Consider the following 12,992-nt stretch of genomic DNA (forward strand, 5'->3'; position numbering starts at 1 on the left):
ACAGCTCCACAGTACGATTTCTCAGGAGGCAGAGCCAGTGTGAATTAGTCCCTGAAGACGTGTCTCAAACCAGCCTCAGTGTTAGATGAAATGTAGTGGAGAACTCCATCCTCACAGATGTATATGGATATCAGAAACCAATTTTAGCATCAGAAATGCAGTGACACACAGAGCTACAACTCTAGAATGAGTACACTTTCATCTACAGACCAATTCGCTCCAATCTGCATAAGAACCTAAACTAAGAACAGGCAAAGTTGTCAAAATGAAATAAAATTAAATGGTAGCCTTTTGACTTTGTAATCTGACTGAAGGTGTGCTAACCTTTAAAGGGAAGCAAAGGCTAGGGCTGAAAGAGCATAACTGGAAAACACTACATAGCGCCCCTGCTTTACCATCTGAGGTTTAGAAACATAGTCTTTGACTTGGTTTTCACTTCCAGTTCAAGGAGATTTTTTTTAATAATTTCTTAGGTTTTCTGCTGACCTACTTCCAGTTGTACCGCCCTGTACACAAAGATATGGTTTTTGTTCTTGGTGAACCCCCTCCTTTCCTAAAGAAAAGTTCTCATGATTGTACAGCAGTCTAGACTATCCATTCAAACTGGAAAAAAAATGATATCTTATTTCCAGATTTCCTGATTTCCCTCGTGCTGCAGATTTATGCCTGCTTTCATGTTCTACATAAATTTTCTAAGCTCGCAAATACAACTCCTAGACCTTTATTTATTGACTTCACACAAGCAAAAATAGTACTACTTTTCTTGCCACTGGAATTTTAATGGCGGTAGCAGAAGTGAGAGCTTTAAAGAACTGATGGATTAGAAGTTTCTCAGAAATACTGACACATGCCAACTACATTTACAAAGGATGACTGAATAAGGTATATAAATAAACATGTATTTTCAGCAAAAAGCTTTAAAATTGCCTTCTGTTACTTTGTTTTGCTTTGTAAGTGAATGAATGTTAACTCTGCAGCAATTCGGTGCTGAGAAAAAACACATGTCAAAAACCCAACTTATAGGGTAGCCTTTTCCACCTCCTTTCAGAAAGCTGAATTCGGTTTCTACCATGAAAAGTGAGTAGCAAGTTCAGTCTATTTCATTCTTGCTACTGCAACAGCATAAGAATTAAACTTTCCTTCAGTTACCCTACAATACATTGCACTATTGTGTGAACACAGGGGCGTAAATTCTGAATGATTCCTCCTCACTATTTAACGTAAACCAAGGTTTTTAACAAAATTATACCCTTTCTCACTGATCGGAACATCAGGACTAAAGCTTACAGAAAAGTACTCCAGTCAGTGAGAGTTAAGTGGCTGAATAACAGGTTTTACTCTTTCAAATTACAAGACAGGAATAATTTTTATATTCCTCAAAATTTAATTTCAAATAATTCCCTACTAAATTATGACTATGGTTTGATTACATTTCAATAATGAGTTTGTTATGGACAACTCTTACTGCATTTTGAAAAATTAAGTACATGTATATGTTTTCAAATAGTAACAGAACACCACAGTTAAAACAAAATTTTACTAAAACCACAGATTTTACCTTACTTCGATCATCTATCTGGAGGTAGAGTAAAAATTTTAAAGGGAAATATCCAACAGCATTTTTCTTTCATTAAACTGGTAACACAAGTAAAGTCAATCAGTTTGTTTTTTTCCAAGGAGCAACTTATTTTAACAAGTTTATTTTCACATCTACACTACGGCATCATTATAGCGCTCAAACCGCAAATTTTCTCTATATTAAGCACCTCCTAAGTTCAACTCCACTTACACCTGCACATATTTACTTCAGAATTTCCACTGCCGTCACTATTCTTAGCAGCCAAAATAAACAGAAAAAGAACAAATTATGTAAGGAAAAATGCTATAGAAAACCTTAACTACAGAACTTAGTGATTGATCTTTGAAAATTTTAGGTACTTTTGAGTGATTTGGGTTTCTTCTCATTTCCACTTTATCCCTACTGTAACAGCATATTGCATAAGCAATTTCAATTGAGATGATCAAGGAACACAAGATGACATTTTTAGTCATTAAAAAACACCACTTTAAGTTAAAAAATTAGTAATATTTTCAAAGACCATGCACAGTTCCAGTCTGTGAGCTAAGGCAGTAATAAAGAGTTTTTGTGCTTTCAGCTCCTTTACTGCTGCTATACGAAACAAGTTTTATCATAAGCAGCAAAATTAACGATGGCTGTTTTCCAGCAGATCCGCTCCCCATCACTCTCCTCCGAGAGGGCTGCTGGCTCACTCCCTTCTGCATCCTTGGCTCCCATCCTTCTGGACTACCTGCCCACTCCCCTCTAGCTGCTGCGCCGGGAGAGCTGGCGAGGGGCAGCACAGACTCTACAGTATTTGAAACACTCATGTGGGAATTAGTTGGTCAATTAATTTATTCTAGCTAGTAGACAGGCTGCTGCTCTCTGAAACATTTAACAGTGTCGGTCAGCTTTCCTTTGTTTAAGCAGAATCTGGACGTGTCTATTCTGCTCGGCAACAATTAGACAAATCTTCCATCTCCGAAACCTTTGCTCAACTGCCAGCAAATTTTGAACTCATTTAACTCCAGGGAAGATCAGTAACAAAAAAATTAGACTGGCTGATCTGATAAAAACCTTATTTCGTTATAAAAGCAAGGTCAAAACATTTGTCCAGACAAAGCATTATCACACACACAAAGTAAACCGTAAAACACAACTATGTTTTCTGACAATTTTTTAGAAACTAAATCTCTGGCTTTTAAAACTTTAGTAATGAGATTTTCCTAATAAGTAAAAGTTTGAAGTTGGTCTTTTGATGGTCTCTCATGTTCGATGCAGTGATAAAAATAGTTTAAACACCAGCAGATGACAACATTTAAAGAAATATAGTAAACCAGAAGATCTAAAGCTATCGCTCAGTAGTCAACTAGGTTATTATCATAGAAAACCAAAAGAAAAAGACTACAATTGCAGAGGAAAGGGAATTCTTTAATGACTTCAAGCAAATTCTAATAGTACTAAGTTCTAACACATTTTAAGCATGTGCATTTTTCAGGTGCTGCAGCCAGCAAAGAAGGGGGTGGGGGAAGACTCCAGAAATATTCGATTTCTCCACATCCTTTTAAAATGTTTTTTTCTCTTTCTCTTTCATCTTCAATGTCTGTATCACTTCAAAACATTATTTGTAAATAGAAAACATATGCGTCTCTTTAATACTTAGGAATGTATTTTGCCAGTACAAAATTTTTTTCTGCTTCAACAGCTTAGAAAGTTTTTATAAATCTCCTGGAAATAGGTGCCATAATTTCTACCACAGGGTATTAAAATACAACACCAAAAACACAACATAAGGCCTAAAATCAAATAGTGTTTCAGCAAAACGCAACAGGCTCTATTCACGGAAGACAACAGAATACAGTTAAGTTCAAGTAACACTACTGAGAAACTACAAACAGGAACTCACTTGAGAATAACTAAGACATTAAAAAAACTAACCCGTATTCACAGTAAATTTGAATGGATTTTTCCCCCGCTGTGGATGCAAAACTGATCCTAGCGCTCAAAGCGCCAACATCTCCATCAGATAAGCACGTATCATCTGTCTCACATTAATAAAATACGGGTTGAGGATATCCAATGCTATCTAGGTACCAGAAAATTTTCAAGCTTCCTTTCTAAGTAGGAACACACTGTGTAACAATTTTATCTTTGTTTATCTTTAACAGTACTTCATCATGCTTAAGACATCTTTGCAACAGTCAAATTCTGATGTCAGCACAGCAGTGGGAATACAGTTCATTAGTTTACTGCAGCTGCAGAGTCAGCAAACACACTTCGCCTTGAGTTGACACCAATAATAAACATGTGTTTTAGATTTCTAGGTAACAATGGTGACTAAGAAGATATTGCAGTCTGGAAAAATTCCATATACAAAGAATGTTTAACAGAGAGTGGGGACTAGACAAAACTTTGGTTTCTTTAACTACCAAAATGGCTAAAATACGTACTGTGAACAAACGATCTCCTAATTATCTTGTCTGTTGGCTGGGGTTTTTTAGTAGCAAAAGATGCACATAGGCATTAAGCAGACAATATAAATTGATTCAAGGAAGAAAAATAACTTCAGATGATGTCTGACTTCTCTTCCTATCAATGATCTCCATGTTACTGTCTGTCAACCAAGGGATAATTTTTCTTTCACTCTAGAGCTCTGTTATGAGATTAACTCTTCATGAGTCTTTGAGCACAGCCAAGGCTCCTGCTGTTTTGCAAACTTCTGTATACAAACTCCTCATAACAATGCAATGATTTGTCAAAGATTTTGTATCTCAACTACTTATACCATAAAAATACATAACTGACAGGCACACTCACCTAAAGTAAGTTATTTTTATGATTAAAGCATGTCACATATTAAATACACCACCAGTTCAGCTCTGTCCTGACACAACTTCCCAGTATTACCCTAAGAAATATTTAGACTTCAACATTTTTTTTAAGTTTCAATTTCAATAAATGCTCTTTCTTCAGGAGAATTTACTACCTAGTAAATAGGAGCTCGCACTAATAGTACTAGTAAATTTACTATCTGTCATTCCTTATTTTATGTGCTTTTATCACAAGTCTTATTTATCTCTTTTCTGAGGTAAACAACCTTATAATTCTCAGACCTCTAGTCAGCCTCCTAATGTTAATATGGTATTTAGTAAGTGATTACATATCTTTTTAGTCTGTTTTTTTACAAACCAAAACAAATAAACAAACCCACAAAACCCCAAAACAAACAAGAAAAAGCAATCAAAAGTCATTACTTCATTCAGTGCACAGAAAGGACTTGCTCTGGTGTTAATCAAGGTTGTTTGTCAGAGGAGTATATGGCCCAAAGGCCACCTTTCTTATTTATTAAATCTGGAAGACTATAACTGAAAGGAAAACATTACAGGACAAGAACATTCTATGTTATGTTCTAAAACAGGACCCTGAAAATTTGCATACTAGCCCCTGACTAGTTTCTATATAATGTCCCTTAAACAGCCTGTAACAAGGTTTTCACAGAAAACCTTTGTCATTTTCTGCGTTCTTAAGAAAAGAGATGAGGCCTGGTTTACAGTAGTGCTAGGCACTCAGAAATGTAACTGAAATCAAAGGAACTTGTGGTCTGAACATATAAAGTGCAACAAAATGCAGAGTCACTTCAAAAGTCACATTTTTTCAAATGCCGAGTCAGGCATATGAAGACAGCATGTCTTTCTTGTTTGGGTTTCTTTATTTTCCTTTCAGTAGCTCTTCTGTTCCCCATCTTTTAAACTGTGATTAACATCACGTCCTCACCTCAGAAAGAAGCATTACCACAAGAATAAAATTAATAATGCTTTGAAATTTATACTAGAATAAATGAGGGCATAAGGACTTATGAACTAGTCTGTCCATTTTGACAGTCACCATAAGTTATCATTCCTACATTCAGCAAACTCTGGGTTTTTTCCCCCATTTCAAATTGGGGCTTTTTTCCACAATATATTTATTTTCTTGTTGCCAGGAAACCATAAGAACAACATTGTACACGTGAAATCGCCATTAATTACTGATGTGCTTGTAATAAAAGAAAATTATCAGATATAAAAACAAAGGGTCTTCTCATCAATCAATTTAAAATTAAGTAACATCAGTGAACTGAGTGAGACTACATGGTCTATTTCTCTAAGGATTTATTAAATTGGGACACTTACAAAGCAAACAGCTAATATTCCATTACAAAAAAAAAATCAGAACAAGATTTCTTCTTCTCTGACTAGTGGCCTGTCCTAGTTAATGAAAAACTTGATTGTTACAAGAGTCAAACTAATTAAAAAGATTAAACTATGAGCAAAATCAAATTAGAAATTTGGCTTTAGGCTTATGTGGCCAGCAATAGCTCAAGAACATTGCAAACTGCAGTCTGCAGTTAAATACAACTAATGGAAGTTTTAAAATTGTTAGACTAATTAACTGCAGATCATTTCTGCAACCTGGCTGTAAGACCTGCACAAAACTACTTATGATTCTTAAATGTAAGCATGTAAGTACATGCAATTCAGAGGTCTAAGCAACGAAAATACCCATGTCACCCAAGCACTGCCAGCAAATAGTACTTATTAACAATACAATCCAATATATATAATATGTATACCTTTTCTCCTCAAGCATAACTTCTAGCGTATGACATAATGTAAAATAGATTTTATTCTTCTAGATGATACTCTATTTCTTAGTTTACTTCAAAATAACTACCTAAGCATAGCCAGGTCAGATCAAGGAACATCTAACCACACAATCTCTGAGTGGCCATTAACTTATGCAGAAATATCAGGGTGAGTGAAGAGAAACTCTTGGGGTTTTTTTCTCTATCATATCTCCAGCCAACTCAGAAATACTTAAGTAGCAAAAAATCGACCTTTCTCAATTTTAACATTAAGTAACAGATGCCTAAAACCCACTTGTGCATAGTACGATAAATTATTAACATTAGTGATTTCTAGTGATATGGGGATCATCTTTGAAAGATAAAGACTCAACAGGCCCAACTACAAAGAAGCCAACATCTAATAACCAGAGAAGCACACAAACACAATGGGAAGGAGAGGGAGTGTTTGTTTCACACTGGCACAAATACATATCAGATAACTAAGAAATGCCATGGGATGAGATAAGGAAGATTTGAAGGCACGTTAGGAGTGCTAACTTCTCCAGAGGGTCACAAGTGACGCCTTGGGATGGGTGGCAGGGGGAAGGTTGGGGAGAAGGTGGAAGAATGGGGGAAAGGCACTGAAATCAAAAGCAACTTTCACAAAAAATGCCTTGCTGGACTGTCACCGTGTGAAAAGCAACAAGACTACTGGGCTGACTGAAAAACAAAAGGAAAATGCTATGATAAAGGAGAACTACATCACCCTCAATAAATTCTAACCTATAAACCCCTTAATTTCGCAAAGACAGATCTTTACACCACCTTAGACCTTTGTTAAAAATCTCTATGCTGAAACTAATTTATCACTCCTTCTCCTTTCAAAGATTTCAGAAAACTCTCTCCTCTTTTTTTTGGTACTTTTCTATCTTTAGGGTCTGATTAGATGTGCTTTTTACAAATTTTATGAATTAGCCCTGCTTACACTGATATCTATAGGCAAAATAAAACACTGTGCTATAAATGCTTTCATTTTTTCTACAGACTTGTCATATACTTTACCAAATTGCGTAGTTGTCAGTACAAACCTATACATGAAGTTGTCATTGTGCATTAGTTCTTTCTAAAATCTAGCAGGTGAGGTAGAGATGGGGACTTTTACATTGTTTCTACCAAACTATCTCAAAAGATAACATTTGCAAACTTTCATGTTCAACTTGACTCTGAAGCTCCTTCAGCACTCGAAGACAAGACTGCTAAAGAAAGAAGTTGCTTTTTCCTCTAAGCCAGCATTTGTGAGCTCTCATGATAAATAAGGCAAGAAAATTACTCAGGCTAAAATTAATACAGTTTGGGGGATTTCTTCCTCCAAAATTTCAACTGAGATCTGTTCACCCATCAGTTTTGGTATCCAGCAAAACCAAATGCATGTAGAGAGGGTAGAAAATTCATGTTGGGATGAGCAGCAGAGACAGACACTCCTTTCAGTGGCAGTCCTGTTTTGCCTACAAACACTGTTTAAGTCTGTCTCTGAGAAATACTATCCATTTTGGACTGATGGGGCTATTTTTAGTATATCTGGCAATTAAGCATGCTACTATTAATCTTATTCATAATGATGACAAGGTTACATATAAATGACATAAAAATACTCTTCTGTGACCAAAAAAAGTTACATCTGAGATTTAACAGTTTAGTGACAGCAATATACAATTCTGGAGTTTGACAATGCAGTAGTTGTAGAGAAGCTTTGCGGCAAAGCAGATCTTGAGTTTCTAAAACATCTTTCAACCTTCAACTCTCTTACAAGAAGAAATACAATATTCCTAGTACAATTGTTCTCAACTTAGTATTTAGTTGCTGGCTTGATTTTAGAACTGAAGGAGGACTACTTCAGTGCCTTACAACCGTTTATTGTTTTCCAGTTCTGCTGGTTAAATAAAAGTTATCACCTTTCCCAACAAGCCTTACTAGACTGACAAGCACTTAACTTAGAGCCTTGAAACCAATCACTATATAACTTGAACAGATGCACTGTAAAGAGGAATATTAACCAAAAAGAAAAATAATTTTGCAGTCGAAGCACAATAAGCCTCAACTCTCTGTTAAACACTAGCTGCCTAGTTTGGTTACACTTAATTGGATCTATTAAACGGACACTTGTCCCCAGCCATAGCATAGCACACCACAGTTAAAGATCACTTCTTCAATAGCTGAAATGATATATCACATACTGTCCCACTCCAAGAAAGCATTGACCCATCAATGTAATCTAAGACAGCAGAAACCACCTTTGACTCCATTAAGCACCTGAACTGGCATTTCATTCATCATACATATGCAATCCAGAGGCTTTTCCTTCCTACATTGCTCAGAAGGTACATGTTGTTTTTAAAATTCTCAATACTTCCATTTTCAGGACAGTGCTAATGTTATCATACAGATATATCAAAACACTGTAAATGAATCTGGCCTACATTTTATTACCCACAACCCCAAAGAGAAGGAGGGAAAGGATAGAAAAACATTCTTTTTAAGTCCTTGGCACAAAAGCTGCTGCTCAGGCACTCTGGGACAGGTGCCCAGAACGTCTCAAGTTCCAATAATAAGAAAAGCCTTCGTTACAAGAGGAGGTCTGGACACAAAAATACAGTTGCGATATCAGAGAAGTTGCTAATAAGGACATAAACTTGTAAAGAATTAAGTTGACAATTACTTCAATAAGCTAAAAGATCAAAAATCTGCACAAACTACCCCAAAGCCTGGTGGCTAAACCACCAAGTTGCACACGCATCTTCCATAAGAGACGCACGGAGCATCTTTAGATCGCACATGGCCAAGAGGGTAAAATCCTACAGTTTCAAGGACTGATTCATGCCTGAATTTGTACATTCTACTAAAGCCAGCTTTTATCATTATGTCGTATTTAAAGTTCTGGAAAGTTATCTTTTAATTGTATTAAACTTTCCTAAGCACGTCCATCCCAAGCACTGCATCATCTGAATATTCCACATGCCAACGTGCATTTGTTTTTATAGAACATGTTGATATCAAGAAACATTGATTTCATCAAGATTTTCTATATGTCTAGACAAAAACAGGAAGAAAAAAATACTTGTTGGTTTAGTTCTAGTGTACAGTACTTCTGTTTTTCTTGACGTTTCAGTAAAGCCAATATATGACCAAAAAAAAAACCTCAAACTGAGATTAGGCAGTACCAATAAGAAAAGAAAAATCTTCCTCTACTCTTTCTGTGATGGTAGGTCTGCTAGGAAAGTATCTGTTCCCATTCAAAGTTAGTCTACAGTCATGAGGTCATCTGGATTCCTTAACAGTAGTTCATAAAAAATGACAGAAAAAACCCACCTGCTCTTAGCCTGAAAATTATGTGCAACACATCACGTGAGTTCAGCAAAAATTATATGCCTGACTTTCAAATTCTATTATTCCTGTTATCTAGGAATAGCATAACTTGCCATTGCCCGTTCTCCAACTGGGACAACATAAAATACCCATTTCAACATGCACCTCAAACCTGCAATCCTCCCTGTTCCACGCAGACTTTGATTCAAGGTCTCTGTCCAAACAATCAAAATGCTAGGATCTTCTCTTGTAACTGGCAATATTCCACTAGAGTTCTGGAAATACTAGGCTGGACTTGTCTATTCAATAATTTTCAGTAATTTGAACAAGGTCTGTTTTCAAAGAAAGAACTAACACATGTCTTGCTGCTTTGAATGTTAAGCACAAAGCCTGCAATTTATAGGTAACATTTATAGGTAAAACAACTTCCAATGTACTAACTAACTAGCCAAGACCACAATTTTTATTTTTCAGTCTTTGTGGGGTCACTATAGTGATGGGAAGCAGATTATCAGATGAGAGAATATTTCCGATCTGTAAAGAATTATTACTGCATCTCCACCCTGGGCACAAGGCCAAATCCCAGGTTACGACAACTTTCTAGTCCAAAGACCATGGTGTTACCAAATGAACTGTGCCAATATTTGATCAATGTTCAACTTTATTCCCCATTTTCAGCACAGAGTTAAGAAATAATAGCACTGCATGACAGTAGTATTTCATGTTTCTAGTGGTAAAAGGCCCTAAAAAAAATATAACAAAGATAAGTTTGAGTCCCCCAGAATGCCCTCAAACAACCAGAGAAGATGCTTTTATAACAGTCCCTTTTGCTTAAGAAAGTTTAGCAACTTTGCCAAACACCAGTTATACTGAATATTAAAGAAACAATACGATTATATTGAACTGCAAAATCTGAGGCAGCTTCTACATACAAAACAATTTTAAAATCCAATCTAAAAACTCCAGAAATTAACCTTAGTTTTTCGTGAACAGTACTATCTTTTCAGTCAAGAAGACCCTTAACTACATCTCCTTGTCTCTCCTACCAAACTATGTTTGCTCAAAGTGCTGGAACCCACAAAAACCTTCTAGCTTATCAACACACGTTTTCGGTAACAAATCCTGCAATTAGGACTTATGACTCCACTTCAGAACCCTCCCCAGTAGCATGGATGTATTTCACATACGAGACAGCAGTTCAATACATCAAGTATAGCTTTAGGAGAACTTAAGAGAATAGTCATATGACTAGGACGAGGGAGAATGGCTATAAATTGGAGGGGGGCAGATTTAGATTAAGGAGGAGTTTCTTCGCTATGAGAGCGGTGAGGCACTGGCACAGGTTGCTCGGGGAAGCTGTGGATGCCCCATCCCTGGAGGTGTTCAAGGCCAGGTTGGATGGGGCCTTGGGCAGCCTGGTCTAGTGGGAGGTGTCCCTGCCCATGGCAGGGGGGTTGGAATTGGGTGATCCTTAAGGTCCCTTCCAACCCAAACTATTCTATGATTCTGTGAATTACAAAACCGACTCCTCGTCTTTTAAAGAAAAGCATGGAGATGGTAATTCCCATAAAGGTCCGCCGGCAAGAAAGAGACGTTTCAACTATGACAAGGGAACTCCAGCAATTCTCCTTTCGCGCGATGAAACGTTTACCCTAAGAGGCAAAAGTCGCGGGCGGGGAAAGGGACGGCGGTCGGGACCGCTCACCTTTAACCGTTTAACCACTTCATCGTTGGTGATTTTGTCGGTGATCTCCTTCACTCCCGGAGGGTAGAAGATGATTTTCCCGTCGGCAGCAGGTTTTGGTTGGGCAGCAGGGAAGTCCATTCTGGCGCTACCGGTGACAAACTTTCCTTCTGCGCACTCCTCTACCGGCCTCTATCGGCCAGAAAACAAAAGTTCAGCGGAATGGAGACGACTTTCTAACCCTCTTTTTCCATTTCTCACCCTCAATTCGCAGAAGGCCCCACCGCCCGCGCCGTCGCCGTCGCCCCCCCCGCCGCCCCCCGCCCCACCCGGGCCGCCCCCCGCCGCCCCCTCGCAGCGCGGGGCCGCCCCGGGAGTTCGGAGCCCACGGTTTTACAATGAAATCCCGGGCCGGATGGCAGGATGCCCCGCGGCCGAGGGGCCACCACGGCGCGGGGGGGCGATCCCGGCGCTGGGGGGGGCTGCGGGGCCGCGGCGCGGGCGGCAAGGCCTAAGCCGTTAGGCCGCGAAACTGCCGGGAGCGGGAGGGGGGAAGGGAGGGAGGGACGGAGTGAGGCGGCGAGCGCAAACAAAACGCCCCCCCCCGCGCCGCTCCCCACTTTCCGCTGGTTCCCGCAACTTCGGGTTCCCCCCTCCCCCCCCGGCCGCGCGCACGGGGAGCACGCACCCCCCCTCACCCGCGCACCCCCCCGCCGGCCGCGAGGGGCAGCGAGACTCACGCCGCCCTCACCTCACGCGGCTCCGGAAGGCGCAGCATGGAGCGGCCTCCGCGCCGGGGGGGCCTCGCCTCGCCGCGCCGCCGCCGCCCCCAGGCCGCTCCCGCCGCCGCCTGTCCCTGCTCCGCGGCGCGGCGGCTCCTGCGCGGGGAGGGCGCGGGGAGGGCGGGGGGAGGGGGAGGCTCCGGCGGGGCGCGCCGCGGGGACACAGCGCCGCCCGCCGGTCGCGCGGGAAACTGCAGGGAGAGGAGGTGTCGGGCCCGCGGCACCGCCCCGGCACGATCCCCGCCCCCGGCGCCGAGGAAGGGCTGAGCCCAGAGCTCGGGCCCCGCGTCGGGACTGAGGGAGCGCGCGGGACGCGGCCTCCGGTGGGAGGCGGCTTCGAGAGGAGGGGAGCAGCTCCGAATGGGGGGGCAGTGGCTCCAAAGGGGCCCGGACAGCTCCCAATCAGGGGGGCAGCTCCGAATGGGGGGCAGCTCTGAGGGGACCCGGGCGGCTCTGAGTGGGGGTGGGGACTCCGAAGGGGCTCAGGCGGCTCCGAGGGGACTTGGACAGCTCTGAATTGGGGGAGTGCTCCGAGGGGGACCGGGTGGGTCCGAATTGGGGGCGGGGGGCAGCTCCGAGGGGACCTGGGCAGCTCTGAATGGGGGGGGTTCCTAATGGGGGGTCAGCTCCGAGGGGACCCGGGTGGCTCCAGCGGGGGTGGGGGCGGCTCCGAATGGTGCTTTGGGCGGGCCGTGGCCCTTCTTGAGGCAGGCGAGGGGAAAGGGAGTTACACCCCTCGACCTCCGGGTTTTCCTTCGTCGTTCTTGGCAGATGATTTTCCCCAAGGTTATTATAGTTATAAATCTTAAGCAGAAACTTGAATACACAGAGGAGAGGAGCCCTGCTCAGCCAGCTCGGGAAATTCTTCTGTGCAAACTGTCTTTGTAATATAATGTTCTTTCGTTTTTCCAAGAGATGGGGTATATCTGGAAAGGCAGTAGCGAAGTGGGATTTATCTGTCCTGAAATTCCATTATGTGTTCTGCATGTCTTAAGCATA

At 41.1% G+C, this 12,992-nt stretch overlaps 1 protein-coding gene across 2 annotated transcripts in view; it reads right to left on the minus strand.

Moving 5' to 3' along the window:
- The window catches only part of PDS5A (PDS5 cohesin associated factor A), an 85,158-nt gene extending 73,039 nt beyond the window's left edge, over positions 1 to 12,119 (minus strand). For both annotated transcript variants that reach the window (XM_054065215.1, XM_054065216.1), the window contains exons 1-2: positions 11,963 to 12,119; positions 11,233 to 11,403 (exon numbers count right to left, since the gene is read on the minus strand). In XM_054065215.1, the coding sequence (XP_053921190.1) occupies positions 11,233 to 11,403; positions 11,963 to 11,989 (198 nt within the window). In that variant the 5' untranslated portion in view covers positions 11,990 to 12,119. The remainder of the gene's footprint in view (positions 1 to 11,232; positions 11,404 to 11,962) is intronic.
- Between the last annotated feature and the right edge of the window lie 873 nt (positions 12,120 to 12,992).

Source organism: Cuculus canorus, chromosome 4, assembly GCF_017976375.1.
Source record: "Cuculus canorus isolate bCucCan1 chromosome 4, bCucCan1.pri, whole genome shotgun sequence".
NCBI classification, from domain to species: Eukaryota; Metazoa; Chordata; class Aves; order Cuculiformes; family Cuculidae; genus Cuculus; species Cuculus canorus.